This window comes from Punctularia strigosozonata, assembly GCF_000264995.1.
Source record: "Punctularia strigosozonata HHB-11173 SS5 unplaced genomic scaffold PUNSTscaffold_5, whole genome shotgun sequence".
Taxonomy (NCBI): Eukaryota; Fungi; Basidiomycota; class Agaricomycetes; order Corticiales; family Punctulariaceae; genus Punctularia; species Punctularia strigosozonata.
Genome location: NW_006767437.1, coordinates 1,659,403 through 1,686,305, shown reverse-complemented (window position 1 = coordinate 1,686,305; position 26,903 = coordinate 1,659,403). Strand labels below are relative to the sequence as shown.

Below are 26,903 nucleotides of genomic sequence, written 5' to 3'. Positions count from 1 at the left end.
ATATGAAGGATGGCGCATACCGGGCGGCAAGCCAGCGATAACGATATCTACCTCCACGCTGCATCATTCCACCACCTCTTCTCTGCGCCTCGTATCACCCACTCCGAAATCCCTTGCGTCGATGCCGCGTACACATACTTCCCACTGGGATCGAAACATATGCCTGCCAAGTCCAACCGTGGCTCGCAAGCGTCCGCCTCGGGTTCTGCCGCAGATGACGCCAACCCACGATAATCACGTCGACTCTCGTAACCATAGAGGCTGTTGAGATGTCCATGCCTCGAGTATTCGCGATACATGCGCGAGGGAGATCGAGGAGATAAGATGGAGGTGCTCGAGCCCGGGATTGAAGTGAGGGTATGAGAGTGAGAGAGAGAATGCCGCCAGGAGGTGCGGCTGGGCCCGAAGGAACCCTGCCTTTGAACGCCGGGCCGTGTACTGGAAAGTCCCGAGAGTCCCAATCCGGGTGTCGTCGTGGCTGGCGCCGACGAGAAGGGAACAGGGGACGATCCACGCGAGGAGACGCAATCAGATTCCAATTCATCGACTTCCATCTCTGCATGGTCAGCAGGGTCCGACCACCCGTCCCTTCCCTCCTCGCGTTCTTCGTGCGCGCGCATCAGATATGAGCTGTACGCGCTGCGTACCACGGGGCGGGTACGGAAGCCGTGACGTCGGATCGTACGTCGCACGGAGGCCTCGTCTGAGCGGCTGCCGAGTGGTGGGATGACGACAACGCCTTCGAACCGCTCGTCGTCGTTTTCCGTGTCATGCTCGGTTTCGTAGTACGCGTCGTGGTCGTGGCCCATCGTCATGATGTCTTCGGCGCTATATCGCCGCGACGTGCGCAAGTGCGAACGCGCGGGAGATGGAGAACGAGACTGAGCCTGGGGCCGCGCCCGGCCAGGCGTGGGTACACGGATAGTTTCTTCTGTCTCGAAAGTCTGCGCGTCCACCGCGTGCATCAGGTTCACATGCTGCAACGCGTGTCAATGAGAATCAAGGTATAACAATATGAGGCACGAACTTCTGTGAATAACATTATCTCCTTGCCGTCAGGTGGCCCGCCGAATTTAACACTTCGTACTCCCCAACCAGGCGCCCGCGCCGACGCTCCCGCTCCGCCCCGTGCCCAACTCCACGGATCCTCGAAAAGCCAACCACTCGCTTCCTCTTCTTGCTCAATACCACTGCACGACTCGGCCCGCCCTCGTGTCTTATTCGTCTCGAAGACCTTGAGCGGTTTAGTGCTCCGCACGTCCCATACGACCACCATGCCGTCCTGACAGGCAACCGCGAACTTGCTGCCATTGCGAGAGAAGGCCGTTGAAAACGACGCAGGTGCACATTGGGATGCAAACTGATAAGAGTTAGGATGGGGAGAGGCGAGGAGGGGTAGGATTAGCTTGGCAGTGCGTTGAAAGGACAGGCGAGAGGAACCAGTAACGTGGTGCAGGTGGACTTCGTTGGAATCGCCAACGGTGAGCAACGCGCGCCCGTCAGGGGACACAGAAGCTACAAAGCCATCAGAGTACGATCGCAAGGGCGGCCGAGGGGGTACACACAGTGATTGAGCGGCACGTCTAGCTTGAGTGTGCCGCACTCGAAGAGACGCTCTACCTCCTGCCCTCTACGGCGCGCCGCAATATCGTAGAAGCGCACGCAGTGGTCATTATTCGACACTACTATCCGGGGATCAGGATTGCCTTCGTGCCCGATGGATAGGAGTACGGAGTTGTTGATCGAGCCAGGAAGAATGCGCTCGTGGCGCCAAATCTGCTTGGAGCGCGAGTGCAACGATAGATGTATCTCAGCCTCTTGTCCGCCCGCGGCATAGAGAATGGTATCGGTGTCGGGTAGAGGTAGAGCAGTGAGATTGCAAGGCGAGAAGTTACAATCCGCAAGGCGCAACTTCCTCTGCGCATAATGAGTCACGGCTGAGATATGGCTCATAACATGGCTACCTACATGGACACCAGACACATCAAGCTCAATGATAGACCTATCCTGGATGTAGTTCACGATAGATGGTTCTCGCGGGCAGACTATCAACTCCCGCAATTGACTGTGCATCCGCTCAGCACGGCGACAAGTTACGGACGCTGCGGCAGTTCCTCACATATGCGCTATGGACACGTTGGCCTTGATAGAGTGTCTTGGTGTTGCCGATAACAACGCTGGTCCTTCGCGTGCCATGGTCGTCGAGGAAGGCGGTAAGCAAGGGATGGCCCAGTGGCTATGTAATGCTCAGCAAGGGGTGTTATGTGACTTGTTACGGCTCGTTACTTCATTCTATTGACCTCAGGCTATCCTCCCCCCTCCCTGTCCTTCGCTTGCTTCCGGGTCCTGCTGCTTGATCTTGGATACGTGTAATAGCTAACTATCCATGCCGCCAAAGAAGCAGGATAAGGGAGGATCCTCCTCGAAGCCGAAGGAGGATAAGGTGTGTTGTACATCACCCTGACCATACACGGGCTCACCGGGCATTTGTAGACCTTCGGCATGAAGAACGTTAGATCTTTATAGCTCTCTACGATGGATCAACGCTCACAGCAATCCGGCAGAAAAACCGCTCTACTAAGGTACAAAAGCAAGTTGCACAGATTCAGGCGCAGCAAGCAGTAGCAGGCAAATCCCGTGCGGCGCTCGAGAAGGAGAAGGAGAAGGACCTACGCGCCAAGCAGAAGCTCGAGGAGGAGAAACGGAGGAAAGAGGAGGCCGCTCTGCTCAAGCCCGTGCAAACGCAGAAGGTGCCTTTCGGGGTCGACCCGAAGACGGTGCTGTGCGTGTTCTACAAGGCGGGGAATTGCGAGAAGGGCAACAAGTGCAAGTTCAGTCACAATATGGATATCGAACGGAAGGTTGAGAAGAAGAATCTCTATGCGGACGTGCGAGACGACAAGGCGAACGGTGAGGAACTGCGTTGCTGTCGCTTACCACTCGGCTGAATGATCTCGGCCGAAGACACTATGGATAAATGGGACGAGACGAAGTTACGAAGTGTTATTACTTCGAAACACGGAAATCCTCGGACAACAACAGATGTACGTCCGGTCCCCTGCCCTGAGTGAGATTCGACCTGATTATACTCTCCACAGATTGTCTGCAAATTCTTCATCGAGGCCATAGAGTCACAGAAGTGAGCCTTTGATATCTTTACTCAACCGTCCTATTATTGCTCTATCGCTTTATCTCTTGCACGTGCATGTGCTATGCAACGGCTTGTTAACCTTTCCCATGAAGATTCGGCTGGTTTTGGGAATGCCCAAATGGCGGCGAAAACTGCAAATATCGACACGCCCTTCCGCCTGGTTTCGTGCTCAAGTCACAGAAGAAGGCAATGGACGAGGCTGCGAAGGCGAACACCATAAGCTTGGAAGAATTCCTCGAGGTCGAGGTACGAGCACGCCATCTTTCATTACGCTGCATGCGCGCTGGGAACTCGCCGCTTATTATGTGTGCTCCGTCACAGCGACACAAGCTAGGGTCAAACCTTACTCCGGTCACGCCAGAAACGTTCGCGAAATGGAAGCAAACACGGATGGACAAGAAGGCCGCGGAGGAAGAGGCGATCCGCAAGGCAAAGGACACGCAAGCTGCGGCGGGCAAGAGCTCGGGCCTGAGTGGACGAGATCTCGTGCGTGTCACTCCATATGCACACCCTGCGTTCTGTTTCCGAGTTTGCATCACTCACGCCGGCCACAATCGCAGTTCCAATACAATCCCGAGTGGTTCGCGGAATCGGACGACGAGGAGTCCGAAGAAGAGTGGGACCTCGAGAAGTTCAGGCGCGAGAAGGAGGAGGAGGATATTGCGCGGGAGGAAGAGCGGATCAGACAGCTGGCGCTTGGTGGTGGAGATGGCTAGCGTGATGTGTTCGTCTGATGGAGGTCGATGCTCGCAGCTGCACCATGAACACTTGTCTGTAACCATACCACCAGTCTTTCATACCACTCGCATCTCGTTCAATCCGGCGGGTTTTCCGGACAGACTTGAATCACCTTCGTCTCACGGGTTGTCTGGCTCGGCCTTGGCGCTATCGAACAGGCTGGTGAAGATACCGCGACGACCCTGCAACGTCTTCATAATGCCCAACGGGCATCTGGCTTGGGTATGCATCTTTACTATCTCATCCATCTTTGTGCTGCGGCGAGTCCCTAGAATGCTCACCTCGTACTTGCTCGGCGACCGCTCGGCATCGCCGTGACCTCCGCGAACATGCACACGAGCACTTCATATAGAACCTATGATGCCCTCATGATTTCGAACTGAGAATAGAAGTTACAGAGAGGACGGTCGAGGCTCGCACGAAGCATCGCCATGAAGGGCCGTTCCGGTCCACGCGTACCCGAGAGCAAGAAGGAAGCCGTCGAAGGCAAGACATTAGGTCGGGCCGCGGCAACGTCGGGAGGCCGATCCCCCGATGCCATACCGTGTCAAAGGTCGTTTGTTAACGTTCCGCAAATAGTGCCTGTATACGTCGAGAAGCATCAGTCCGAGCGGCGTCAATAAAGGAATTATACGTCTTAGCACGGCAGCTACCGACCTGCAAGATGCTTAAGGGCCGCGTCGCGTCTGGTGTAGTGTCTGTTGCAGACGGGGCAGACATGCGCGTGCCCGAGACCGTGTGTAGCTAGATGGCGAACGCAGTCTGAGCGCCGTGCGAAGCGCCGGCCGCATCCTTTAGCGCAGGTGAAAGGCTTTTCCCCAGTGTGCGAGCGCAGATGACCTGCGGCGGGGGACATGAGATTAAGAAGCAGAAGTGACGCATGATAGTTCTGTCATGCAATACTCACCTTCTAGGTTAACTCTAGTCGTAAAGGACTTTTCGCAATCTTTCACGGGGCAACAATGTCGGGCAGATCTTCCCTTGCTCCTCTTCTCCCGCGGTGCAGGTCTGGCAGAGAACTCAGCTACCTGCGCAGTGACAGGTTTATATTCGGCGGAATTTTGATATGATGCAGCACTGCTGGAGAACCCAGGCTGCACATGCTTCCAACGTCGCTCGGTGTCCGTAGACGAGCATGGCGCAGCACCGACTCTTGTTTCGAGGGTCCCAGAATAAGCCTGCGCGGAGTCCGTAGAAGCGGCGGCGCACGAGTTTAAGCTAGAGGTCTCAGCTTGCGTCGGCGTAAGTGACGCCGTGTTACTCTGCGTCTAAATATGGTCAAGCGCGGTTGCATCTCTAATAAATGACCGGAGGTCCACGATAATCACGTACCCCAAACGTTCTCGGGAGATATTCATGAGGTGGATGCTCGGGCCCGCCAGAAGCACTGTTTCTTGGATGCTCTACGTATGCATGCGTCAACCCAATGCCCGGATCTACACGTTGGATTTAGGGAAAAGACGGCGGAAAGATTATGCCGACGCACCTGTCCAGAGCGCCGCGGGAGCGCTCGCGGAAGGAATCCTCGCCGCCAACCTGCAGGCCTCCGCCGACATCGGTGGCAGCGAGGATACACGTCCGTGATCTGTCTGCGGGGGAAAGACCGAGACCATGACCCCCTTAGCAGGACTGTCGTACGTCGCTAGCCCAGTCGTGGCGGGTTCATACTGGTAAGATACGTGAGGATGTAGACATGGAAGTGGTTGGGGCAAAGCTCGACGCAAAGGCCATGTCGCTGAAGAGAGCATCAATAATCAGAAAACATGTCAACTAGGGGTAGTCGACTGACCAGAACGGTGCGTATACAGGTCAGAGTCGTCTATACCGACGTATGTGGATGCAGCGTCGGTACGAAATGAGGTCCTGCTGATCAAGTCAGTCCATGGTAATGCAAGTTGATCCTCTGCGTATACTAACAACATCGCGTTGCGAATCAAGCGCGGACTAGGATTATAGAGGAAGGTCGAGGGTGGAGGCAAGGGCGTAGCACGCGCCAACGGGTGATTGCATTGTTATATGGGCTGGTTGAGTAAGGTCGAGCTCGTGACATTTTCGGGAGGCGCCGTCTAGCGAGCGAGACCCGGTTCGATTGCCACATTTCCACAACAACGAAGAACCGATACCGCTAGGACAAGTATCAAACGCGGATCATCACGCACCAACTCCGAAAGAATCCAGCAGAAGTCGAGCGCATCTTATGTTGTGTGAGAGCAAGAGACCCGAAGCGTGACCAACACAATCGAAGGCTCCTGGGAGATTATTAACGACAGCTCCTGGAAAGCACGAGGTTTCGTCGTGTATCAGTGCATGCAAGGCCAGAAGAGTCCATGTTGTCGGAGCACTTTCCCTGGACCGTTGTCTAAGGCGTTCGAGGAGATTAGCGTTTATCCCTCTGGTTGAGACAGATGACGCTCACTCTATTCTGTAAGCGGGAAGGTGGAAGGAGCAAGTGCGGTGTAAGCAAAACTTCCGCTATCAGTGCATGTACAGATCCACACGCTAGCGAACGCCAGGCAATGTCGGAGGAGTTTGGGAGGAGGCGTGATTTGTATTTCGTTTGTATCGTTGGCACCCTTCCAAAGACGAGTTCTACGAACGCTGAATTTGGCGATTCGGGCTTAGCAAAAATTGTATGGCACATGGCGCCTGCGCACTGGCACGATAATCTCTGACCAATCGTAAGTTTTGAGGTGAGAGAGGAGTTTTAGTGGTTGTCCGGAAGCGAGCGGAAGCATCTGCCGCTACAAATCGGACGCTCCGGCAATTCGGCAAGTCCCAGGCGTCGAGAACTACGGCTTTTCGCTACGTCATGGAGACCTGGTTGGGTGCAACACTCGGAGACCTCGGACGTACCAGAGGAATCAAGGTCGAATGATGGATTCCTGGGCCACTCGCGACATTCAACGCCAGGGCCCTCGGTCTGCGCCGCTGTCGGAGAAGGATATGTTCTGATCCGATATTTGTAGTCCCGCACGGCCTTTCGAGGCCTTGTAAAACGCAGCATACTGAGTCATCGGGCATCCTAAGTAACACGCCGTTCGGCCTCCTCCGGTGATCACCCTGCGGAATGACTAGGATTTGTTACCCCAGGATCTGACATACCGAACGCTCTGGGACAGTATCTCGAAGGACCAGAGGTCCAGACGAAAATAAGTACCTCGCTCGCTCACGCTGTCGTCCGACATTGGTAGACCCAGTGAATCGGACCTCGGCTCCTGCTGTCGTTCCAATATCGGTAAGATATGTGGGCTAAGTCGGAAGAGAAGATATCGCCATTGACTTCTCCCGCATGGGCCTGGCCGGAGTCGCGACTCGGGGGTGGACGCAATGGGCCTCGTGAGGCAAGGTACTGAAGCTTCCTACCGAAGTCCCGGAACGTGTCCGGTTCTATCATTCACCCGTCCGAGCGACGTTCAATCCGCAAAGGGCGGGGAAACGGGGCCCACTGAAGCGGGGTCGTGATGGCTCATGGTTGACATATGTTACCTCTACCCAAGTCCAGAGCATCGAGTTTTGAAAACGACTTGTGTTGGCAGAGGGCCTCGTGCATAATCTTTGGCGCAAGATATCGACTGACGATAGGGAATGAAAGACCGACATAGAAGTAGTGGAACATCGATTGGAGCTCGAACGTCGTTGAGCAGGCAAAAACTTGAGACATTATTGTTATTACATAATCTCGGCCCATGACACCATTGGGCGCAGCCTTCACTCTTTCTTGTTCTGGTAAGTTACAGTGTAGCGAGGCTGTAGGATTGGTTAAGGTCTAATACGAACCACTTCTGAGATCTCCCCGGCGGCGGAAGAAGCGCATGAGTCGGGACTTTATACCCTCGTTCCCCTAATAATTCACGAACTCGCCTCATACTCCTCCCGTGTCGACGACCGCCAATTCCACGTCGGGTTACTCTTCTATCTGATAGTGTTGTCCACGAGTATGTCGAAATTGTCCGACCTATGAGCCGTTGTACGTACTGATGAGAGCAGCAGAAACATGAGTATTCCCATGGCCGCTTCATAATCGCGACGCAGCAACCTGCTCGACCCGGTATTTGTAGTGACCCCAATACTTTGTGATTGGTTCTCATCGATCGACTGGGCAGCTGTTGTTGTTCTATAGACTCAACCGGCTGAAACAATCCTCGCGAAACGGACGAGCGTGCTCATAGCCTCATAATCTTCCGATGTCAGGGTGTTTCCAGGTTTGAATTGCGCCGATGGAAACGTCTCGGGTAGATGGCGCTGACTGATGCGCAGAATCGTTATATTGTGTATGTGCGTGTCAATTCAAATTGCATCATACGTCGGCATAGCCGTTCACGCTCTCTGTCCACCTTCGCTTACAATACTATGAGATTACTTAGGGTGCACTCCAGAGCGGCGGCTCACGGTACACGGCGGCGATCAGCTGGCATATTCACCATACTTCTGATAAGGGCTGGTGGCATTCGGCATGCCCCGCCATTTCATGGGGCCAATGGACCCGCTGCAACATCGTCGCCCGTGTGTCTGTTTCAAATGATCATCCATACGCCAACATTCACTATATCCTCCTCGCCCATCCTGCAGAAGTGTGTGGTAGGCACATCTAAGTTCAGTTCCCAGCCTGTCCGAGCTTCCGCTGTTACGATGCACCCCACCTAGCAACACCTGAGGGACCGCCACCCGTCAAATGCTGCATGTGCCTCATGTAGCACCCTCCCTGCACCGCGCATACTACGATCTATGTGACAACTATTCATACTGTCCTGCTACGCCGTCACTGTTGTACAAGTATGTGGCGTCGCGCTCGCAAAAGGATGAAATTGAATAATGAGCAAGAAGATGACGAGTAACGCGCCCTACATGTCGCAATGCAGGTATGTAATCACGATGGACACCCGAAAGCGACATTGTATGGCATAAAGATGAAGATCAAGGCACATACGTACACAGTATAGCGCTGAGCCGTGATGTATCAGAGCTGATCTACCACCTTGGTACAGGTCCGTCATACCTCACACCAACCTCGAAGGTTCCGAGCTTGATGAGACTTCCCGTAAACATTCATTAATACGTGATGCTCGTGTTCACTTGGATAGGACTATTGCCACAGGTATGGTATCTACACGAGTAGTCCCTGCATTGATGCATACCTTAAAATGCCTACGGAGTACGGAACGCAGTGCAAAGCTGAAAATCCTATGGGAATAGGGGCACAGTGCGTAATCCAGAATCAATATGCAGGAGGTACACGGGTGCGAGCCTAAGAATTGTTGTTTGAACAGATACACATTGCTTTCCCATAAAGATCCTTCGAAAACCAGCCACAGTGCATGTACACACAAGCGAGGATCACAGTGATGCGTAGTCACAATGCACCGCACCATGGAATATGTGCTCCGCCCGACTCAAGCTCGATCCATAAGTTGGCCTGATGGACGCGGTCTCATCTTCGAACCATAGCACGAAGATGGCTGGAAATGAGAGCCCGCGAGCCAGCGCAGGGGGCGGGACGGCGGGCTGCAGGAAGGATACAATGTGGGCGGTGAAGTGGGAGCGCCTCGCCATCTCGCCGACATACATACACGTTTTCTCCACCATGTAGTCTACCTCCTGACTATTTCGACTGCTATATCGAACATATAGACGCATGAATGCGACATCAGTGCATCGTTGAGGGACACTGGCGGCCAAAGGAAGTTGGACATGAACTGATTAAGTACAAGGACTTTCAACCCAGAGCCCGAATGCGAATGCATTCGTTGATCAGATTGAAACAGCGATTCTGAAGTGACGACGTCGTTCAACAGAGTCAAGCGATGGCCATGCGGGCTCACGTGGATTGATTACGACAGATGGCGCTTTATGCACGCGAACACGCGCTATCAGATAAGATAGTACAGCGGACGCAGCGCTGGCGTCATCGCCACACATCTCCCTCACTCCTGTTCCGTTCGTCCCGACTTCTCCGGGCTGCCGGCATCGTTGTTGACGACGCGCTCTATGCTATGCTGGCCACAGCAAAGGCAGGCTTGCCCTACCGACACGTCTCTCTGAGACCCCGACAGCCGTCTACCTGCATCGCCCGCACTCGTGCTCGTCGTTACACCGATCAATCCAACAAACCGCCTGGCGGTACGTCTGAGGAGAGACAAACTCCCGACCTCAAGGATGCTGTGACGAAGACAGCCGAGCTCGGTCCACCTGATGCGGAGAGGAAGACGGCACTTTCGTGGTGGCCGAAATTCAGAGAGTGGTGGTGCTCCAGGACTGATCCGGAGGAGGAGTTGTTTCACTATGCCATCAGGGACAAGTTGGCCCGCACCCTTACGCAGGGGGCTGCGAAACATGATGCGAAACATGAAGGGATCTCGTTACAGTCTGAGGGGAGGAAGAGGAAGAGAAGGAAGAAGATAGGCGTTGAAGATGGATTAATGCTGAAGATGTTATTGGACGGAATCGACAAACGTTTAGTAGAAAAATACGGGACACATCCCGATGATATGCCGAAGACGAACACCCCCGAATCTAATTCCGGAGAAAAAGGAGACCATAACATGAAATTTAGTGAGTTGTGGCAGCACCCCCTGTGGAGGATGGCGTCTGATTCCGATACTGATACTTGTGCATCCTAGCATCATTATCCCCCATTAGTTCGCTCTCATCATCTTCAACGTCTTCTGCTATCTTACCCTCATTTCGCGTCTCGCCGTCAACATGGAGCATACGATCAACACCATCAGTCGTTCAGAGGCGAAGTTATAAACAACAAGCATCAAAGCCTGACGCTCCTGCATCTTCAGAGGATCCGACCACTCCACCAATCCCTCCACAACCCTCAAACTCCACACCGCTCACTTCTTCTCCACCACCACGGACTCATGTCTCTGCCGCTAAAGCACGACACAGCGATTGGGCTGCCATACGGCAGCTAACATCACACATATGGCCTGCCAATGACTGGCGTACGCGTTCGCGCGTCATCGTAGGCTTCGGCCTGTTGATCGGCGCGAAGGTCAGCTTCTGCAGATTTGTATGATTCTCGCGGCAGCCCGTCTCATGCTATTCCACAGCTCCTAAATGTTCAGGTTCCGCTGCTGTTCAAGCAGATTATCGACGCTCTCAACGTGCCGGTAACGGCTGATAACGCGGTATGGGCGATAGCGGGGAGTTTGATTGTGGCCTGTTAGTCTATTACTCCTTCAAGCTAACATGACTTTCTCACCTGATGCACGGTCGTATAGACGGAGCTGCGAGGATCGGTTCTACGCTATTCGGAGAACTGCTCAACGCAGTATTTGCGAGGGTGGGTCAGCAAGCCATACGAAAGGTGTGTCGTGACGTTCATGTCCCCAGCTGTAGCTAATGGTCCTACACAGGTATCACGAGAAACGTTTCAGCACCTTCTTGATCTCGACCTCAGGTTTCACCTCACCCGTCAAACGGGAGGCCTCATCCGTGCTATTGACCGTGGAACAAAGTATGTATCCAAGCTCACCTCCAGTAGTCGCATTCTGCCGCCCCTCCGCCTCCATTTCCCACCGAACGTATCGACCAGGCTGACTCTTGTACTATAGGGGCATCACGTTTCTGTTGCAGGCGATCGTGTTTCGCATCGTTCCTACTGCGCTCGAGATCTCACTTGTTTGCGGAATTTTGGTGTGTGACCTTCTCTCCGTATTCATCCCGTTCCTGGATATCTATGTTGCGCATTGGTGCCGACGTTTGATCGCGCTCCGGCCGTCGGGGACCTGCGAATGATCAAGCCCCTCCCGGGCTCGCGGCACCCTACCCTATCTTGACTTCATGCTAACATGAAACGCACAGTCGTACAAGTTTGGCTGGGACTTCGCCGCAATAACCGTGGCGACGATGGCTGCCTATACATGGTTCACTGTCCGGACTACGTCTTGGAGGTGAGTGGCTGTGTGCTCAACTTCCGTCGGTGTTACGCACCAGTTCTTGGCGACCTCGGGCATCCTTGTAATGATCCCGTGTCTCACGACGTACCACGCTAGAACTCGCTTCCGGCGGGAGGCCAACGCCGCAGATAACAAGGCGGCGGCAACCGCGGTCGATTCGCTCATCAACTACGAGGCAGTGAAGGTTGTTGATTTATTAGATTCTTCAAGAGTCGACGTTATTGAAATATTGCTGCGGTTTATTGTATGGTTGCTAGAACTTCAACAACGAGAAGTACGAAGTTGCCCGATACGACAAGCACTTGGCGCAGTATGAGGCTTCGTCCATCCGGATCGCCACATCGCTCGCTTTCCTCAACTCGGGCCAAAACATCATATTTTCGAGTGCATTGACGATGATGATGTTTCTCGCCGCTCAAGGCGTTGTCTCTGGTGAAGCTCCGCACAGATGCCTGCCGCTCAATTTGTATTGACGCGATCATCAGGCTCTTTGACCGTTGGAGATTTGGTCATGATAAACCAGCTGGTTTTCCAACTGTCGTTGCCGCTCAACTTCCTGGGAACGGTCTACCGTGAGATGAGGCAGAGTCTCTTGGATATGGAGGTGCTTTTCAACCTTCAGAATCAGAATCAACCCCGGCGGGCGAGTTGCTCCATCCTTCGACGCCTTTACTGCATGGCTTAGCCTTCGCTCTCCGCTTCTCAGGACAGGCCCGGCGCGCCACCACTGAAGTTGACTGGCGGTTCTCTTCGGTTCGAGAACGTCGCTTTCGGTTACCATCCCGACCGTCCGATCTTTCGCAACCTCTCCTTCACGGTTCCCGCTGGTAAGAAAGTGGCCATAGTCGGACCTTCCGGCTGCGGGAAGTCGACCATCTTTCGGCTGCTCTATCGGTTCTATGAGCCTTCCTCCGGCCGCATATTCATTGATGGGCAGGACATCGCCGACGTCCAGGTCGAGAGCCTCCGGAGAAATATCGGGGTTGTGCCTCAAGATACGCCCCTATTCCACACGGATATCATGCACAACATCCGATATGGTAGGCTGAGCGCGAGTGACGAGGAAGTGATTGAGGCCGCGAGAGCGGCCCACGTCCATGAGACGATCGCGACGCTTCCTGACGGGTATCACACCATGGTGGGAGAGCGAGGCCTAATGATTTCTGGCGGAGAGAAGCAGCGACTAGCCGTGGCGCGAGTCTTGCTCAAAGACCCGCCCATCCTGTTCTTCGACGAAGCGGTGCGTTCGTCTCTGAGCCGACCAAACGCAGCGCATTGACAGTCCTCGCGGTTTCTCACCTCCAGACCTCGGCTTTAGATGCTCAGACTGAGGCTAACCTCATGAGGAACATCAAGTCAACCTTGCTGACGAAATCGCGAACTAGTGTATTCATCGCCCACCGTCTCGCCACCGTCGTGGACTCAGGTACGAATTATTCAGACCGGTGTTCCTACTCCATTCCACTGACAACACATGACAGACCTGATTATCGTACTCAGAGAAGGGCAGGTCGTCGAACAGGGGACCCATGATGAATTGCTTGCGGCTAGAGGTCTCTACTACACTATGTGGGTCCAGCAGTCGACCCTGGCTACAGAAACATCGGACGATGTCACTGCCTGACGTTCCGCGCCTCCGCTCTTTTTTCTCTGCCAATTTTTATCATCAGTACATATACAGTATTTGTCTTTCGTAAAGAGCCGCATTTATGCCAACAATATCGGAGGGCGTCGGATGAGCATCGAGAGGCACCCTTACGATATCGCAACTGCTCGCAGAGGCTAGGATGTTCATATTCATTATGTCATCGACGGACGAGCTGAACATAATCATACATGCATGTGTTGTGTAAGTTATTTACGGGTTTCGGTCGGATGCCCGGGTAAAGGTGTACGTGTACAGTAGACCGCATGATCTCAGGTGACGAGAGCGCACAGTCCGGTATCGGGCCAGAGCCGGCGATTAGGATCGCATAGGCGGAGGCATGTATGCGGGGATGGCACTCGCGAAGCCATGCCGGCAATCCAGCTGAGTTTGAGCGTTCGGTGCCATCCTGTGCGACAGCTGATAGTCGGCGAGCAATCAAGCGCCCGCCATTCCAGGGACGATGATCGTGGGCGATCTCTTCCATCTCATCGAGGCTGATGCCGCGGGAGATGGAGCAACGGAGACATGGAGCCATTACTGGTATGTCGGTCCACAAGCATTCCGTGGCACCCCTGAGTGCCACGATGGCTGCGCCCCTCAGGTGATGATTGTACCGCGATGGGTGCAGAAAGGATTTGCGACCTCGTTCAGAATCTCCGCTGTTCGTGGCGGGAGATACGTGTAGTGCCCAAAGCCATCAGACTTCGCATCGCGGTCACATCGCCTTCTCGTAGTGTTTTCGCTCGTGTCGTTTGCAGTCGGACTGCCTCGCGAAAGCCTGGTCGCATCCAGGAAAGGGACATTTCCGGGGCTTCAGACCCTGATGAGCGGTGACATGGCCTGGGTCGAGTAAGCGACTACGACGTACGCGATGGAGAGAGGGAGTGCATACCTATGAGATTATTCTTCGTCGTGAACCTTTTCCCGCAGCTCTCGATCGGACACGCAAATATAGCGTCCTTCGTTCTCCTCCGCTCGCTAGCCGCCCTAGTCGCGTTGCTGGTGACCTTGAGCTTGGCGACCCTGAACGGTCTGCCGTCGATTCCAGGAACGACCAGGTTCTCTTCGGCCACGGACGATAGGGCAGCCGCGTGGTCCGAGCCTGCTTCGCTGACGGAAGCGGAGTGGGTGGAGCAGCTAGACGGTGCTCGGCCAGGCGAGACGGAGGAACGGTTGCTAGAGCCCACGCTGGCGGTCTCTGAGCGAGAGGAGGCCGGCCGCTCGATATCGAACGCCGAGGACGGGCCCAGGTGTAGCGATGGATCCATCCCGAAGGACTTGGATTGGTCGCCGTAGTAAGGATAGCTGGGGTACGGCGCGCTGCGAGATGACCATCGCCGCGGATAACGAGGTCGTTCTGCCATGGTCTCGTGTCGCCGGCTGTCCATCACCGAGGTCAGGGTGCCGAAGGAGTCGAGGGAGGTGCTCATCGTCGCGCGATCGGAGGTAGCCGCATTCATCGGGGAAGAAGAAAACGTCCTGTCTGGACGGCTGGCGGTGGAGCTGCTGCTGACATCGCCGTCCAGGATGAAACCGAAAGGGGCAAGTGGATCGTAAGAGTCATCAACCTGATGGGCCGTCGTCGCCAGGGCGTAGTCGGCGTTTTGTGGCGCTTGGTAAGATTCGTATTGAGGGGCGCCGAACCCGGGATGGTAGTGTTGCCGCAAGGAGATATCGGAGCTGGCGACCATGCCGCTCGCTGTTGCGGAAGCGAGGGATTCTGTTGATCCGGGGAACTGTCCTGGTGCGGCGGGGATTGAAGGATAGTGTATTCCGGCCGTATGTGCCATATCTGAGAAGTCTGTTCGTAGGGTGCCAGATAGGAGCAATATCAGCCATCGCAAGAACGCGGTCGGGTTACGGAGGTCGTACCTGGCGTAAAGGTATCCACCGACCCTTGGATGACATCGCCCCGAGACATCGACCGCGATAGTTGCCGCGGGAAGGGCCAGTTGTACTCATGTTCTAGCGGTGTCGAGCGGCTCGGATAGTAGGCAACATGGCCCGGCGCCGATTCGTCTTGATTACTTTACTTTGCGCGTTAGACAATCGCGCCGTCTTGGACAGAGATAGCCAAGCTTACCCAGCGTACGCGTCATGGTGAGACGCGGATGAGGTGCCAGTGGCTGTGGGGAACGCGTTGAAGCTCGAGGACCAAGTATCGAATTGATTGGACGGATCCATAATGTCGAACGAAGGGGAAGCAAGACGACCGTCCGGGCAGCTACGCCTTATAAGCCCTGGCGCGACACGCCGAGACGGGTCATTTCAAGGAAGGGCTCACGAACCGCCCGACAACGTGAAGATGCGTTACCCGGCAAAGACACCTTCCCCCGGCAAAGCCAGATCTTGGTTTCGCGGCCCCGCCCCGACCGGAGTGTGGAACTGTTGTCCTTATTTGACAACAGCTCCCCCTGACGAAACCGCTGTGCCCGAGAAGGTTGTGTGATCGCATTCGACTGGCCAGGCCTGATTTTTCCCCAGCCTTCTCAGGCGCCGCAACAAAAGCTTGTTTCTTTATCCCGTTTTGACGCCTGGCTTCACCCCCCAGCGCCCTCTTCCGCTGCTGGGGATATTTGAATGATCCCCTCCCAGCGCAGGCGACTGTGCGGCCCATTACGCGTCATCGTGCTCCCAAGAAGAGGGGCGAAGAGCGTAAAACTCCGGTCTGGTGGCGGATTTCGGCGTGCTCGGTGTGGTCGATGTTTCAAGATAAACGAGCCATTCACAGTGATTTTCGGGGCTGCGCAAAATCGTCGGGCGACGACCTCCCTTCGCAATCGCAAATGGTGTCTCCGTATGTATCCGAGTCGGACGACGAGCTGCACAACCGTCGGACGCGGCACCCATTCGAGTTCGAAAGGCCGTGGACCGTCTGCGCGTTCGGACGTTTCGTGGCCACGTGCTTGTCCGCCCCGCAGCCGTGCCCGAAATAGACACCTGCGACACGGATCCCGCCCTTCTTACCCGCGATTCCCGTGACCCGCGACTAGGGCCACCAACATGACATTGACACTGACAGGCTCGGAACACGTCCTCGATCACACTGGTAGGCGGAGGTCCACCTCGGGCACGTAAGTAATGCACCGAACCCGAGAATCTCATCACCCGTCTACGACCAGGGAAACCCCCTCTCCAGCTGGTGATACTGATGTCAGTCTGGTTGTCCGAGAGATAGCATCTATATTGTCTCACTCCATGTGATCGCGTACTACGAAATCTCGCCGGGATGGCTGCGCTTGGGATGGCACCGTTCGGAGCTCATGCAAAGGCACCGTTCGGAACCCAACAAGAGAAGACGCCTTTGCGTTCCTCCGGCAGTTTTGCTAAACATCCGTGATCAGTGGAGCCCAAATGTCGTTTCGTGAATTTGTTCGTTGGGCGGATGATCAATGGTACGGCAGAAGCAAACGGTGGATTGGACCAAACGCAATATATCCATTCGAGGACGGTGTAAAGAATCACACAGATATAACACACACACACAAAGATGTGGGTACATATGAGAGAGTTGACGCGACCTGGCGCGTCATCATATCAGGAGTGAATGAAGCCGACGACCAGGTCGGTCTCTTAGATAGCAGCTAGTGCCAGGAGAGTATAAGGGGTGCAGCGGACCGAAAGACGATAATAGACGAAATACGGGGGTAACATTCCAGCGAGCGAGAGTGATGAAAGAGTGCGATGAAAGCGAGTGTTACAACAGGCTCGGTTGGTTGGAGGAGAGCACGGAGAGTACAGAGCGTCGCAGTGTGGCTCAGTGCCGGCGGCGTCCAGCGAGGAAGGTGGGGACGCGATGCTCACGGCGCTTGCGAGCGTTGGTGCTGAACGAGATGACCTTGGCGGTAGTGGAGAGGTAGCCGTCGATGATGCTCCGGGTGACGGCTTTCTGGGTAAAGTCCCACGATGACCACTGCATATAGGACCGGTGCCATTGTCAGAATACGGCATGAAAATCCCGGGAGAAAACATAACGACTCACCTTCTGAATTGTGATCTGATCAGTCTTGACATCGAAGATGACGCCGAAGACCGCCTTCTCAGTCGTCGGACGGGCGAAGTAGTTGCCTGTACCTGTGCCCGTGGCACCCTTGAAGGACTATGATTCCCGAGCGCTCGTGTCAGATATCCATCACCGAAAACAACGCGCCCAGGTACATCGGAGTGAGAATCGCACTCACGTAGATCTCGGATATACCCTGATTGTGATCGGCATCGACCAGGTTCTCGACCAGGTCAATCTCGCCGCAGCCGCCTTCGCCACCCTCGCCGCGGCAATTGCAGCCGTATTGGGCGCTGCGGACGACCTGGCCATTTAAGGCCCAGATGGCTGGAGTGACCGAGTCGCTGTCGCTGGGCATGTCGAACTCGAAGACGAACATCTTGGAGCCGGCCCAGCCGAGGTTGGAGGTGCCGCGGTAGAAGCCCTCGCAGTTGGAGCCGTTGCATTCCGTGGCGGTCATGATGTTCTATGAATCCCGTGAGCGACGTGACAACATATAGCGGGTCGGGACACTCACGACTTCGTCCGACGCGGAAATGTAGCTGCCGTACGTCTGTTTCGGGGACGCGGCTGCGCTTGAGAAGTCGCTGGAGGCGTATGATTGGCTGGCACCACCACAGACTAGTAATAATACGATGGTCAATGCCTATCGCACGCGAGCCAGGGACGACGGTGTGAGCAACTGACTTGACCACTCGCCGCTCGCGCCTCCTCCGTTGTTGTTCATAAAGACCAGGTTATGGGCCGCGTTGCCAGAGGCCCAGGAGCTGGTCCGTTTCCATGTGGCTGAAGTCGTGTTGTCCGGCTGGTAGACCGCGATGTTGTACACGTTCATAGGCCCGCGCATGACCACGGTGAGGTCCTCGTCGAACGGCGCGAGGTTACCGCTGACGGTCTTCGTCGTCTTCACGCACGACTATGGTCAATAAGAGAAAAACGCGTCAGAAATGTTCGGCCGATCTGATGAGTTCGTGCAGGCTTACCGGGTTGGCGCTGCAGGTTGGGAAGGTACCGGGAACGAGGTCGGTGACCTGCTGGTACGAGCCGTCGCCACCGACATGGGTGTACCGAACGGCAGTGAGCGACCCGCTCGTCGACGCCGCCAGAAGGTTGTTGGGCGTGAGCGTCGCCTTGGTGGCGCTGATCAGGCCGAGCGCCGTCGCGGCGGAGATGGATAGGTTCGTCGCGAGCATTCTGACGAGCACAAGAAAACGAACGTGGGGCAAAGGAAAGAGGGATTGCCTGTCGTGCACGGCGTGCGGCGTGGATGAGACCGGGAACAAGAGGACTGCGGCTCAAAATTCGGCGGCGCCGTGTCTATGTTAGCAACCTGATGGAGTTATGGAGCGCCTTCCTAGAAAGGAAGGAGGAGCTCGCGCCCTTGCTGAAACGGCACGTGCACATTAGGCGGCTGCCCGAGTCGCAGCCTTTTCCGGCACCGCCATCCATGCTCGTTCAAGGCGGGTCCTCACGCTCACGCCTCCGCGAGGGCAGAGATTGATCAAGACTATTCCTGATAAATTTTACTTACGAACACGTTGTTGGCGTGCAACAAGCTATCGGACAGTCCAACAGAACCCTCGGGGGTGCACTGGTTCATTCATATACGGCCCACGGGCAGTAGGTCCGGGCCCGACCCGGGATGAATCGATGGAAGGCTGAACATCTCACTATCAACGAACTACCACCGCCGACGACGCAACACCGCCCCCTATACGGAACCTCTATAGCCTTCCTGACGTATCAGGTGCGAATATATAGGTTTCTATAGAAGCTCCAATGCTATCGAAATGCTCGCGATACCGACACGAGGTCCTAACGCCGTGGCGTTGTTCCTGACGCGCTTTTTTGCCCCTGAGGCCTCAGTACATATTGCCAGCTTCGGTGTCAAATCTCGATGAGCTGTCGGCGGAAGCATCTTCGGGAGCAACTGAAACATAGGAGACGGCGGAAATGGTCTGACCCACTGCAGACGGCGGAAGCAACCTGTGGATCCTCCCTACTGCCGCATCCAGCCAGCATGCCCCTATCGTATGTTCGATCTGCGCCGGAGCCACGGGCGCCTGTCTTACCAACGGATCCCCGCGCAGAGCACATCCGTCTGGGTACGTCCCGTCCTACCCTGAGTGCATCGCATAGGATGGTGCGATCTCAATATTGTTAAGAAGCCGACCAGCTTTCACGGCCTTCCAGCGTCCACGCTCAAGAGGGACATCTTGTTGAGGCGGTTCTCGTTCGGGCGGTGTAGGGGCCTCCGAAACTCCCACACGGATTGTGGCGACGTTTGTTCTGGAAGATACTGGTGGTCCGTGGACGCTTCAAGGCATATCCTTACCGGAGTCTGCAGCGTTCCCGATGATGAAGCTATGACAGGCGTGTCGGACAGATCGTCTTATCCCCAGCATCGTCGTGGCCCAATCCAACTTCGACCTCCGCGGTGGTGTGTTGCTGCACCCGCTGCAAAAGCTGCATCTTGCCGGCTATTTGGAGCGTGTTCTCGATCCAGACCCCTGTGAGTAGTAGATAACCGGCATTGCGATGGCACAAATGGCAAATGTTTTCGAAGGCCGTTGGGAGACAGCGTCGACACTTCCATTCATCGCGATTATCGAAGCTGCACCGTCTCGCCCCAGTAATCCAAACTCGTGTCACGAACTGCGAGAGCGAAATATGTCCGAGAGAACATTTACACATGATGTTCGTACGAGTGGGAGTAGATTGACCAATCACCCAACGCCCTGTTTGATGCATGATGGGAGGAACCTTACTCGCCGATTGGAATGCCGAGCGAGCACGGACAGCATACAACGCGTTCACGGCAACCCTGTCTTCGGAACGGCAACGCGGGATCAACGCGGAACGCCATGAAGGGGAATGCACTAACCACTGGGCGGGACGACGACGGTCCGTAGACGCAGTGCGGAGAGGGCGGGTGCTGGCGACCTGTAATGGCGTCTACCCGTTGTTAGCGCGACTCGCTCATTGCCTGCCTACGTATGCCGTCTGCAATATAACCCCAGATAAAGTACCGCCCCGTGCGACGTGTGCCTTTCATCGCCTGGCGTCGCACGCGATTACCGTTCCGGGCTCAAAGCACGCGCCTTGACACCGCCCCTGGGCGCCAAACGGCATCGCACAGGTGTCATGCTATTCAAGCTATTGATGCGCCGTCCGCGGCGTCGATATGGGCGATGGCTATTTGGCGCACCTTAAGACGCTACCACAGCTGCGCGTTCCGGCTCTCATAAACGCGGAAAGCCATGAATCCATCCGGCTCACCCCACCACGACACCACCAACGACCTCTGGCGCGAGCCCAGCAGCTGGCTTTCGCCCGACTCGCCCAACGCATCCTTTGAGTACTTGACTGGCACCTCGTCTGCCCCAGGATCACCCGCGGGATCATCCCACCACACGCCGGAGGGTAGCAGACCAGCGAGCCCGCAGACCTCATTTCTCCTCGCGGAGCTGCTAGACTACAGTATGCCCGCCTTTCAACGAGCCGATGCCGGCGCGGGGCCCACCCTCGACTTTGGGCCCGACGCGACCTGGATGCCGAGCGACGCGTAGGTACCCTCAGTGAACGCTAGCGTCGTCGAGCTGAGGCCTGTTGCGCCCATAAAGTGCGATAACGAGCGAACTGGCGAACGCGCTGGGAAGCACGGCGGGCGGCGGGTATGTGGGGTAGGTCTCTTTCTATAACCGGACTTCGCTGCCGTCCACTTACGACGGACACGAACGCAGATCATCTCGTCCCGGCCATGGACGTCATCAGTCGGAAGACTCGCCGACGATCATGATACAGCCGCCGTCTCGGGCAACGACGATGCTGACTCCGCCCGACGCCGAGTACGCCAACTCGTACGGCGAAGGCATGAGATGGATGCAAGGCTCGCATCAGCAATCCTACACGTACGAAACCGAGCCGTCACAGTCGGTCTATTCGGATCCGCACGGCAGTCCCCATTCCATATATTCCGACCTGGAACCCATCGACCTCTCTCTGGACACCAGCTTCGAAAGGACCGTGCTGAACCATCAGCAGGAGACCCCGGCATCCGCGGGAACCCCGACACATCAAGTAGGCACCCCGACACATCAAGTAGGCACACCGACTCACCAAGCAGGCACCCCGACTCACCACTCTCCGCTCACTCCTCCCGAGCAATCGTACCTACTCGACCAGCCCATCTCGCTCCCTGACGACTTCGGGGGAGCGAACGTCCGCCGAAGTCGGTCTCTCACCGACAACCTCGGTCGTATCAAGACGGACGTCATGTACCCTCTCGACGCCTTCGGTGTCCCCATGGATCCCAACACCTACCTCACCCCCAGCGGGCAGAGCCTGCGCGGCCGATCGCAGTCGCTGCGCGATCCCGCCGGACGCGGACGTGGCGCCTCGAGCGGCTCGCGCTCCTCCCACCGCACGAGCCCCTACAACAGCCGACCCACGAGCCGGGGCCACAGCCCGAGCAGCGACAGCAGCCTCCCGCCCGACGGGCCGTATCAGCACGTGCTGCCTGCCCAGCCGCCCGCCAGCGGGTACTGGAGCTCCGCGGAGATCCCAGGCCTCAGCAACGGCACGATGCACGCGGGCCTGCCCATGAGCGCGCACGTCCACCCTGGCATGCGTCCGCGGGGGCTCTCGAACCCGGGCCCGGTGCGCATGCACGGCGAGTGGGGCGTCCCGGCGCCTGATATGTATCGAGGCATGGGTGGTGGCGGCGGGGTCGCTCCCGCGTCGATCGGGCTCCTTCCCCCGGACCTCGTCAAGCCGGTGGTCATGACCGAGGGCATCGCGGAGGCCGCGCGCAAGGCGCGCAAGAAAGAAGCCAAGTTCATCTGCAGATTCTGTCAAGCCGGCCTTACGACGCGCATCAACCGCGACAGTGAGTGATGCTCGTCTTCGTGATTCAGGCTGTTGAAACTGATGGAAGGGGGTGCGAAACGTAGACCACGAGAAGGCGCACCAAGGCATCAAGGAACATAAATGTACTCATTGCGGCGACGAGTTCACACGCAAGGCGGATCGAGACCGACACGTCCAGAAGATGCATATCAGGCCTGCAGCCACGAGCACCAAGGTGGAGCTCGGCGAGCCCGCGAAGTCCGGTACCAGCCAACCGGCGACCAAGGATGAGCGATAGCACGACATTCGATGTACGTGGCGGTCGACCGCTACCCTCCCGTCCGCCTGCTGATATCCAATCGACAGATACACCATGTACTCTTACGTGTCTCTTTCTCCCTGATCGATGTTCTTCCGTGTCCGTGCGTTGCTTCTGCGTCCTGTCTCGCCCATTGACTATTGCCGTCCAATCGCCATGAATTGTCGTTTGTTTTTTCGTCGTAGCCACACATATTCGTCTTACCTTCGGAAACCTCCGTACCTTCGTCACCTGCCTGCCCATCTCCTCCAAATACCCGCATCGCCCGGGCTGTGGACCCGGGCACGCGCTACTATTTGTCTTGCATTCAATGCTTAATACACTGCCTATCTGTGGTCGCTCCCCGTAGCTGTAATGCCTCCGATCGAGGAGTGCTCTCTGTATCCCGCATTCATTTACCATGTACTGTATCCATATCTGGCCGAAGAATCTATATACACATGTGCGCGTTCCCTCAGCGAAAGACGGAAGACGCATAGATTCTGGAATCACGGTCCGAGGACGCGTTTGATGAAGTAAGAATAGCATGTAATCAGATATGTAAACCGAGCCCGGACGGATCTTAGCGAGGATAAGTAGTGGTTACGTCTTAGGCCACGCTGGTGTGCCCGAGGCTGTGATGATAAGATGGGTGCGAGAAGAAGGGTGAGACCACTGGAAATAAAGAGCATGTAGCATAGATTTGGGGTTGGGAAAACAAAGCTATCTCCCTCTGATACTCACGCCTGGTGGCCTGGTTAAATTCGGGCAGTTAGAAGTATCCGAGCAACCCGCCGGAAACACCGACCGTGGTGCTCCTTCTGGAGTGATTCTTCAGTACATCTCATCAAGTGATTCTTCAGTACATCACGCCGACTGTAGGGCTTGCCGCAGTTATGACATTTCGGGCGTTTGGCTTTGTCGTGAGTAGTTTGATGTCTTCGCCCGTCGGACGGTCGTGCGAAACCCTTGTTACACTCCGAGCACACAAACTTTATGGCGTGCCTATGGATAGAGTCGATATGACCTGGAAAGATCCGTTTCGTCACTCGTTCCACCGGGTTGGCTATGTCAACCAGCTACCTTCGAGGTTCCGCTTCGTCGTATAGCTCAATAGGCATCCAGGCTCCGGGCATGAGAACCGTCGGCTTCTCGAGGGGCCTGCCGCACCTTTGCGAAATGAACGGGTGAGACGCTCCTCTAGTACAATGGTGCGGTGGATCTCACGCCATACCTTCGCGCTCCTGGTCTCCATCACATGGAGGAAGACCATTCAATGAGAATGACCGGGATATAATGCCCCCAGCGGACTGTGAGCGAGCGCCCGCCTCGGAGGGTTCCGGTGCGCTCTCGAAATCTGGCCCCTGCGATCGTTGGCCGGGACGCCCCGATGATTGGTGAAGAAGAGAAGAACTCGGGATGGAAGCCTGTACCCGGTAGTGTCCATCGCTCGGGAAGCTACGAGACCACTGCATCGCCGGAGGAGCGACAGCCATCTGACCGCAGTCATGGCCCATTCGGTGAGTGAACGATGCGTCGGGAAACGGCGGCATCTCTGGAGTTTGTATTGACGATACATCTTCTCCAATAGCAAGAGAAGGGCCCGGATAGTCATACCATGTCGGCGGCGACTGGGTGAGTCCTTGATAAGTTGTACCGTGCCATTCCGCAGGTGAGTGTCCCTGTGCATCATCCGAGACGGAGGGTCCCGTAAACGTCTCGGGCACCCGTTCCGACGGATTGGACGTCCCTAAGAGTGGGTTGATGGTGTCTATGGGGGTTTTAAACGACACTGATACTTCCTACTTTCCGGATGCGAAGAATTGTGAGCACTTACAAGGAGAGTGCAGCGAGCCAGGATCGACCATGTTCGCGTAGGTCCCGGCAAGGTAATGGCCCGATGGTGGGTAATCACTCTCTATCATGTTGCTGGAGGAGGAGGCATGCGGTGCATTGACTGCGGCATAGACCTGGGAGTCGGCATTGATCGTCGTCTGACAACTGGTCCAGCAGCAGGTCAGCCACGCCTCGACCTCAGAAAAGAAAACTATCTCACTACTCTGGGTACGCAAAGTCCCCCTGTGCAACGTACGTGCTGGACCCGCTGGCGATGCGCATAGCAGATGGAGGTGACAAGGTCTGAGGTGACAAGGTCTGAGGCGCGAAGCTCTGACGTGTGCGACGACGTTCATAAATCGGAAGGAGCACTCGGTGGGGAAAGGCCATTCTGAGCCGTAGGTTCAGAATGTCACAACGAGGGGTGGCGCAATTTATGTGTGGACCTGTGGTCTTCCAAACAAGCGCTTACCTGCCTCGCACATCACGCGTTTTGGAGCGGTTCGCGCGCAGCTGGAACTCATGGGTGTCCACAAAGGCCATTTATGGTGTTACACGCCATAGTGAACAAACTCAAAGTCTGGAGTGACCGTTGAGATACTGTACGTAAGAGAGGTGAGCTTAGCAGGTTATAGTAGAGGTAAGAGAGGACTTGCGAACCAACCAATAGCAGAAGATGACCCGCGACCACCCGGTTGAGCTGGGACCATTAGGAACACCCCGGATGTATGCATTCAGGGTCGTCATATCCAGCTTGGCTCCTGCAATAACGGATCTGGCGCTGTGCGGGAGCATTTGAACCATGGCGTGGGTAATATGACTTCGAGATGATCTTAGTTCATGTGGCTATAAAGGCATGGGAGGTGAAACGACGGGAGATCAACGAGATGACGATGCCAGCACGAGGACCACTCACGACACATCGGGGGCGGGTTCGGAGGACCATTAAGGGAAACCAATTGAAAAGCTCGGAGGACTGGAACGCGGGTATCAGGCGAATGTGTCTCGCGCTACGATCGACAAACAGTAAGGTAGATCGATCGATGTGGTCAGCATACCAAGCAATATTTGTACCAAGTAGGTATGTTGTTTGGGTGCGTGTTCGTTTGCCACCTCGGACGACGAACGAGATTGTGTCCACCCGGAGCATCTCCAAGCCAAGTTGCAACATCAATCCGCCGGATCAACCTGAAAAAGAACTGTACACGAGGAAGGGAGGGTCGCAGCAGACACGAGCGAGGTTGAACAGGCGAACTAGTGCTTGTTTGGAACGCAAGCGGAAAGGATGTTCTGCAAGCCGTTCGGAAAACGAACGCAAACGCTGCTCGGGGACGAATGGGTTGCAAATTGATGCAGATCCTCATGAGAATCCGGCAGACAGGCTCTGGCAAAAGTGCACAGCTCCAGGATGAGTCAAACTCGCGCCAAGCTGTACCGCATGACTTCATTCGCAGAGTATGATTGCCCTGCTCGTCTGCAGGATCAACAAAAGAAGACCTGTACAGGCATATGTCGCGTCGACAACGCGTCGATGGAAGATGCATGATAAGGTAAACTTTGTTGACCGCATCAGCATAGGCGTAAGAACCGAAATGGCACCAAGCTACCACCGGGCTGACCGGGACTGACTAATGCGATTTCTACGACGCTCGAAGGGCTCGAGACGCGTAGCTGTTCCCAGATGTTTTTGTCATGATCCCTCAGTTGCGGTTTAGAATAGGCGGGATCATGATGCTTACCTTGTTCTTGTCGTCGTCGACCCCATTCGAGGACGACGTGTCGGACCCATCATCCACCTCAGGTGGTGATTGAACCGCCGTGTCTGCGTTCGAGACGTAGCGCTCGGTAGGCTTCTCTTGAAAGTTGAACAGCACCAACGCCAACATTCGCCCCTTATGTAAAGAATTGTCCCGCCAGAGCTCCGATCCACACAGCCACCGTTTATGGGCGCGAGCTCCGATACCGAAACCCCGAAAACATCGGGGTAGAGGGCAAAATGTTACATCCAGGTCTGCTCCGAAAAGAGGCGGTTATATGAGCGGGGTTCGATCCAAAATCCCTGAAATTGGACCCCAGACGTGACAACCAGTAAGCTGTGGGACACACTGGCTGCGTATCCATCCAGAAAATCATATCCTGTTTGGCATGTGTCTACACACTACCTGCGCAAATTCGAGTCTCCACTGCGCTCATCTACCCACTATACTTTCCGAGCTCGCCGTATCCCGAATTGCTTCCACCACCATTCACTCCACCGACAGGCAGAATCAGGCAGGCTTTAAGTGCTTGGCGCGTACAAGGATCTTGTCCGCTGCATCCAGGACGTGCTAATCAAGAACATGTCTGATGTCAAATCCCCGAAAATCGCCCTCTTGAGACCTTCACCTGAACCCAAAAAATGGCCGAAATCGCCTCTTTGAGGGATCGGAGCTCTGGTGGGGTTCGCACCGGTCCTGACTGACTCTGCCCCCCCCCCC

General features: G+C 55.6%; 8 protein-coding genes across 8 annotated transcripts; 3 read left to right on the top strand and 5 right to left on the bottom strand.

Moving 5' to 3' along the window:
- Nucleotides 1-47: 47 nt before the first annotated feature.
- PUNSTDRAFT_133719 (uncharacterized protein) lies at nucleotides 48-2,196 on the bottom strand (the record flags this gene model as incomplete). The annotated part of the gene is made up of 5 exons (XM_007383154.1): nucleotides 48-977; nucleotides 1,028-1,515; nucleotides 1,566-1,917; nucleotides 1,969-2,065; nucleotides 2,120-2,196. The coding sequence occupies 5 exons, from the start codon at nucleotides 2,194-2,196 to the stop codon at nucleotides 48-50; spliced, it is 1,944 nt and encodes a 647-aa protein (XP_007383216.1).
- Nucleotides 2,197-2,320: 124 nt separating this feature from the next.
- On the top strand, nucleotides 2,321-3,947 carry PUNSTDRAFT_52086 (uncharacterized protein). The gene is made up of 8 exons (XM_007383153.1): nucleotides 2,321-2,443; nucleotides 2,494-2,511; nucleotides 2,565-2,910; nucleotides 2,965-3,044; nucleotides 3,099-3,139; nucleotides 3,244-3,397; nucleotides 3,473-3,637; nucleotides 3,712-3,947. Exons 1-8 carry the CDS (start codon nucleotides 2,387-2,389, stop codon nucleotides 3,865-3,867), a joined length of 1,017 nt encoding a protein of 338 aa, XP_007383215.1. The 5' UTR covers nucleotides 2,321-2,386; the 3' UTR covers nucleotides 3,868-3,947.
- Nucleotides 3,948-4,538: 591 nt separating this feature from the next.
- On the bottom strand, nucleotides 4,539-4,848 carry PUNSTDRAFT_66912 (uncharacterized protein; the record flags this gene model as incomplete). Its single annotated transcript, XM_007383152.1, has 2 exons — nucleotides 4,539-4,729; nucleotides 4,797-4,848. Coding segments are annotated over 2 exons (243 nt in total), but the record flags the coding sequence as incomplete, so codon positions are not given.
- A 4,961-nt stretch (nucleotides 4,849-9,809) lies between these two features.
- Nucleotides 9,810-13,510, top strand: PUNSTDRAFT_52085 (uncharacterized protein). The gene is made up of 13 exons (XM_007383151.1): nucleotides 9,810-10,438; nucleotides 10,507-10,886; nucleotides 10,945-11,056; nucleotides 11,116-11,201; nucleotides 11,251-11,351; nucleotides 11,449-11,530; nucleotides 11,699-11,787; nucleotides 11,890-11,977; nucleotides 12,051-12,225; nucleotides 12,279-12,436; nucleotides 12,500-13,033; nucleotides 13,099-13,219; nucleotides 13,275-13,510. The coding sequence occupies exons 1-13, from the start codon at nucleotides 9,880-9,882 to the stop codon at nucleotides 13,415-13,417; spliced, it is 2,628 nt and encodes an 875-aa protein (XP_007383213.1). The 5' UTR covers nucleotides 9,810-9,879; the 3' UTR covers nucleotides 13,418-13,510.
- A 646-nt stretch (nucleotides 13,511-14,156) lies between these two features.
- PUNSTDRAFT_65904 (uncharacterized protein) lies at nucleotides 14,157-14,709 on the bottom strand (the record flags this gene model as incomplete). Its single annotated transcript, XM_007383150.1, has 2 exons — nucleotides 14,157-14,281; nucleotides 14,334-14,709. 2 exons carry the CDS (start codon nucleotides 14,707-14,709, stop codon nucleotides 14,157-14,159), a joined length of 501 nt encoding a protein of 166 aa, XP_007383212.1.
- Nucleotides 14,710-16,846: 2,137 nt separating this feature from the next.
- On the bottom strand, nucleotides 16,847-18,733 carry PUNSTDRAFT_52080 (uncharacterized protein). Its single transcript, XM_007383149.1, has 6 exons — nucleotides 18,428-18,733; nucleotides 18,132-18,360; nucleotides 17,962-18,065; nucleotides 17,623-17,910; nucleotides 17,424-17,540; nucleotides 16,847-17,354 (listed from the first exon to the last, which is right to left on the bottom strand). The coding sequence occupies exons 1-6, from the start codon at nucleotides 18,635-18,637 to the stop codon at nucleotides 17,199-17,201; spliced, it is 1,104 nt and encodes a 367-aa protein (XP_007383211.1). The 5' UTR covers nucleotides 18,638-18,733; the 3' UTR covers nucleotides 16,847-17,198.
- Nucleotides 18,734-20,632: 1,899 nt separating this feature from the next.
- PUNSTDRAFT_52079 (uncharacterized protein) lies at nucleotides 20,633-22,869 on the top strand. Its single transcript, XM_007383148.1, has 5 exons — nucleotides 20,633-21,009; nucleotides 21,068-21,127; nucleotides 21,188-22,332; nucleotides 22,397-22,603; nucleotides 22,659-22,869. The coding sequence occupies exons 1-4, from the start codon at nucleotides 20,705-20,707 to the stop codon at nucleotides 22,588-22,590; spliced, it is 1,704 nt and encodes a 567-aa protein (XP_007383210.1). The 5' UTR covers nucleotides 20,633-20,704; the 3' UTR covers nucleotides 22,591-22,603; nucleotides 22,659-22,869.
- An 800-nt stretch (nucleotides 22,870-23,669) lies between these two features.
- On the bottom strand, nucleotides 23,670-26,312 carry PUNSTDRAFT_133713 (uncharacterized protein; the record flags this gene model as incomplete). The annotated part of the gene is made up of 5 exons (XM_007383147.1): nucleotides 23,670-23,751; nucleotides 23,818-24,361; nucleotides 24,428-24,591; nucleotides 24,647-24,729; nucleotides 26,166-26,312. 5 exons carry the CDS (start codon nucleotides 26,310-26,312, stop codon nucleotides 23,670-23,672), a joined length of 1,020 nt encoding a protein of 339 aa, XP_007383209.1.
- Nucleotides 26,313-26,903: the final 591 nt, after the last annotated feature.

What these genes read in the sequence shown, in the direction of transcription:
- PUNSTDRAFT_52080 (XM_007383149.1), bottom strand. Translation starts at nt 18,637, where the DNA reads ATGCTCGCGACGAACCTATCCATCTCCGCCGCGACGGCGCTCGGCCTG. An exon ending in CGCGAGCGGCGAGTGGTCAA is followed by an intron (nt 18,066 to 18,131) that starts GTCAGTTGCTCA and finishes TATTATTACTAG; the next exon opens with TCTGTGGTGGTGCCAGCCAA. An exon ending in TTTCCGCGTCGGACGAAGTC is followed by an intron (nt 17,911 to 17,961) that starts GTGAGTGTCCCG and finishes CGGGATTCATAG; the next exon opens with AACATCATGACCGCCACGGA.
- PUNSTDRAFT_52079 (XM_007383148.1), top strand. Translation starts at nt 20,705, where the DNA reads ATGAATCCATCCGGCTCACCCCACCACGACACCACCAACGACCTCTGG. An exon ending in ACCTGGATGCCGAGCGACGC is followed by an intron (nt 21,010 to 21,067) that starts GTAGGTACCCTC and finishes GCGCCCATAAAG; the next exon opens with TGCGATAACGAGCGAACTGG. An exon ending in GCGGGCGGCGGGTATGTGGG is followed by an intron (nt 21,128 to 21,187) that starts GTAGGTCTCTTT and finishes ACACGAACGCAG; the next exon opens with ATCATCTCGTCCCGGCCATG.
- PUNSTDRAFT_52085 (XM_007383151.1), top strand. Translation starts at nt 9,880, where the DNA reads ATGCTGGCCACAGCAAAGGCAGGCTTGCCCTACCGACACGTCTCTCTG. An exon ending in AGACCATAACATGAAATTTA is followed by an intron (nt 10,439 to 10,506) that starts GTGAGTTGTGGC and finishes TGTGCATCCTAG; the next exon opens with CATCATTATCCCCCATTAGT. An exon ending in TCCTGTTCTTCGACGAAGCG is followed by an intron (nt 13,034 to 13,098) that starts GTGCGTTCGTCT and finishes TCTCACCTCCAG; the next exon opens with ACCTCGGCTTTAGATGCTCA.
- PUNSTDRAFT_52086 (XM_007383153.1), top strand. Translation starts at nt 2,387, where the DNA reads ATGCCGCCAAAGAAGCAGGATAAGGGAGGATCCTCCTCGAAGCCGAAG. An exon ending in GCGAGACGACAAGGCGAACG is followed by an intron (nt 2,911 to 2,964) that starts GTGAGGAACTGC and finishes TCTCGGCCGAAG; the next exon opens with ACACTATGGATAAATGGGAC. An exon ending in GCCTGAGTGGACGAGATCTC is followed by an intron (nt 3,638 to 3,711) that starts GTGCGTGTCACT and finishes CCACAATCGCAG; the next exon opens with TTCCAATACAATCCCGAGTG.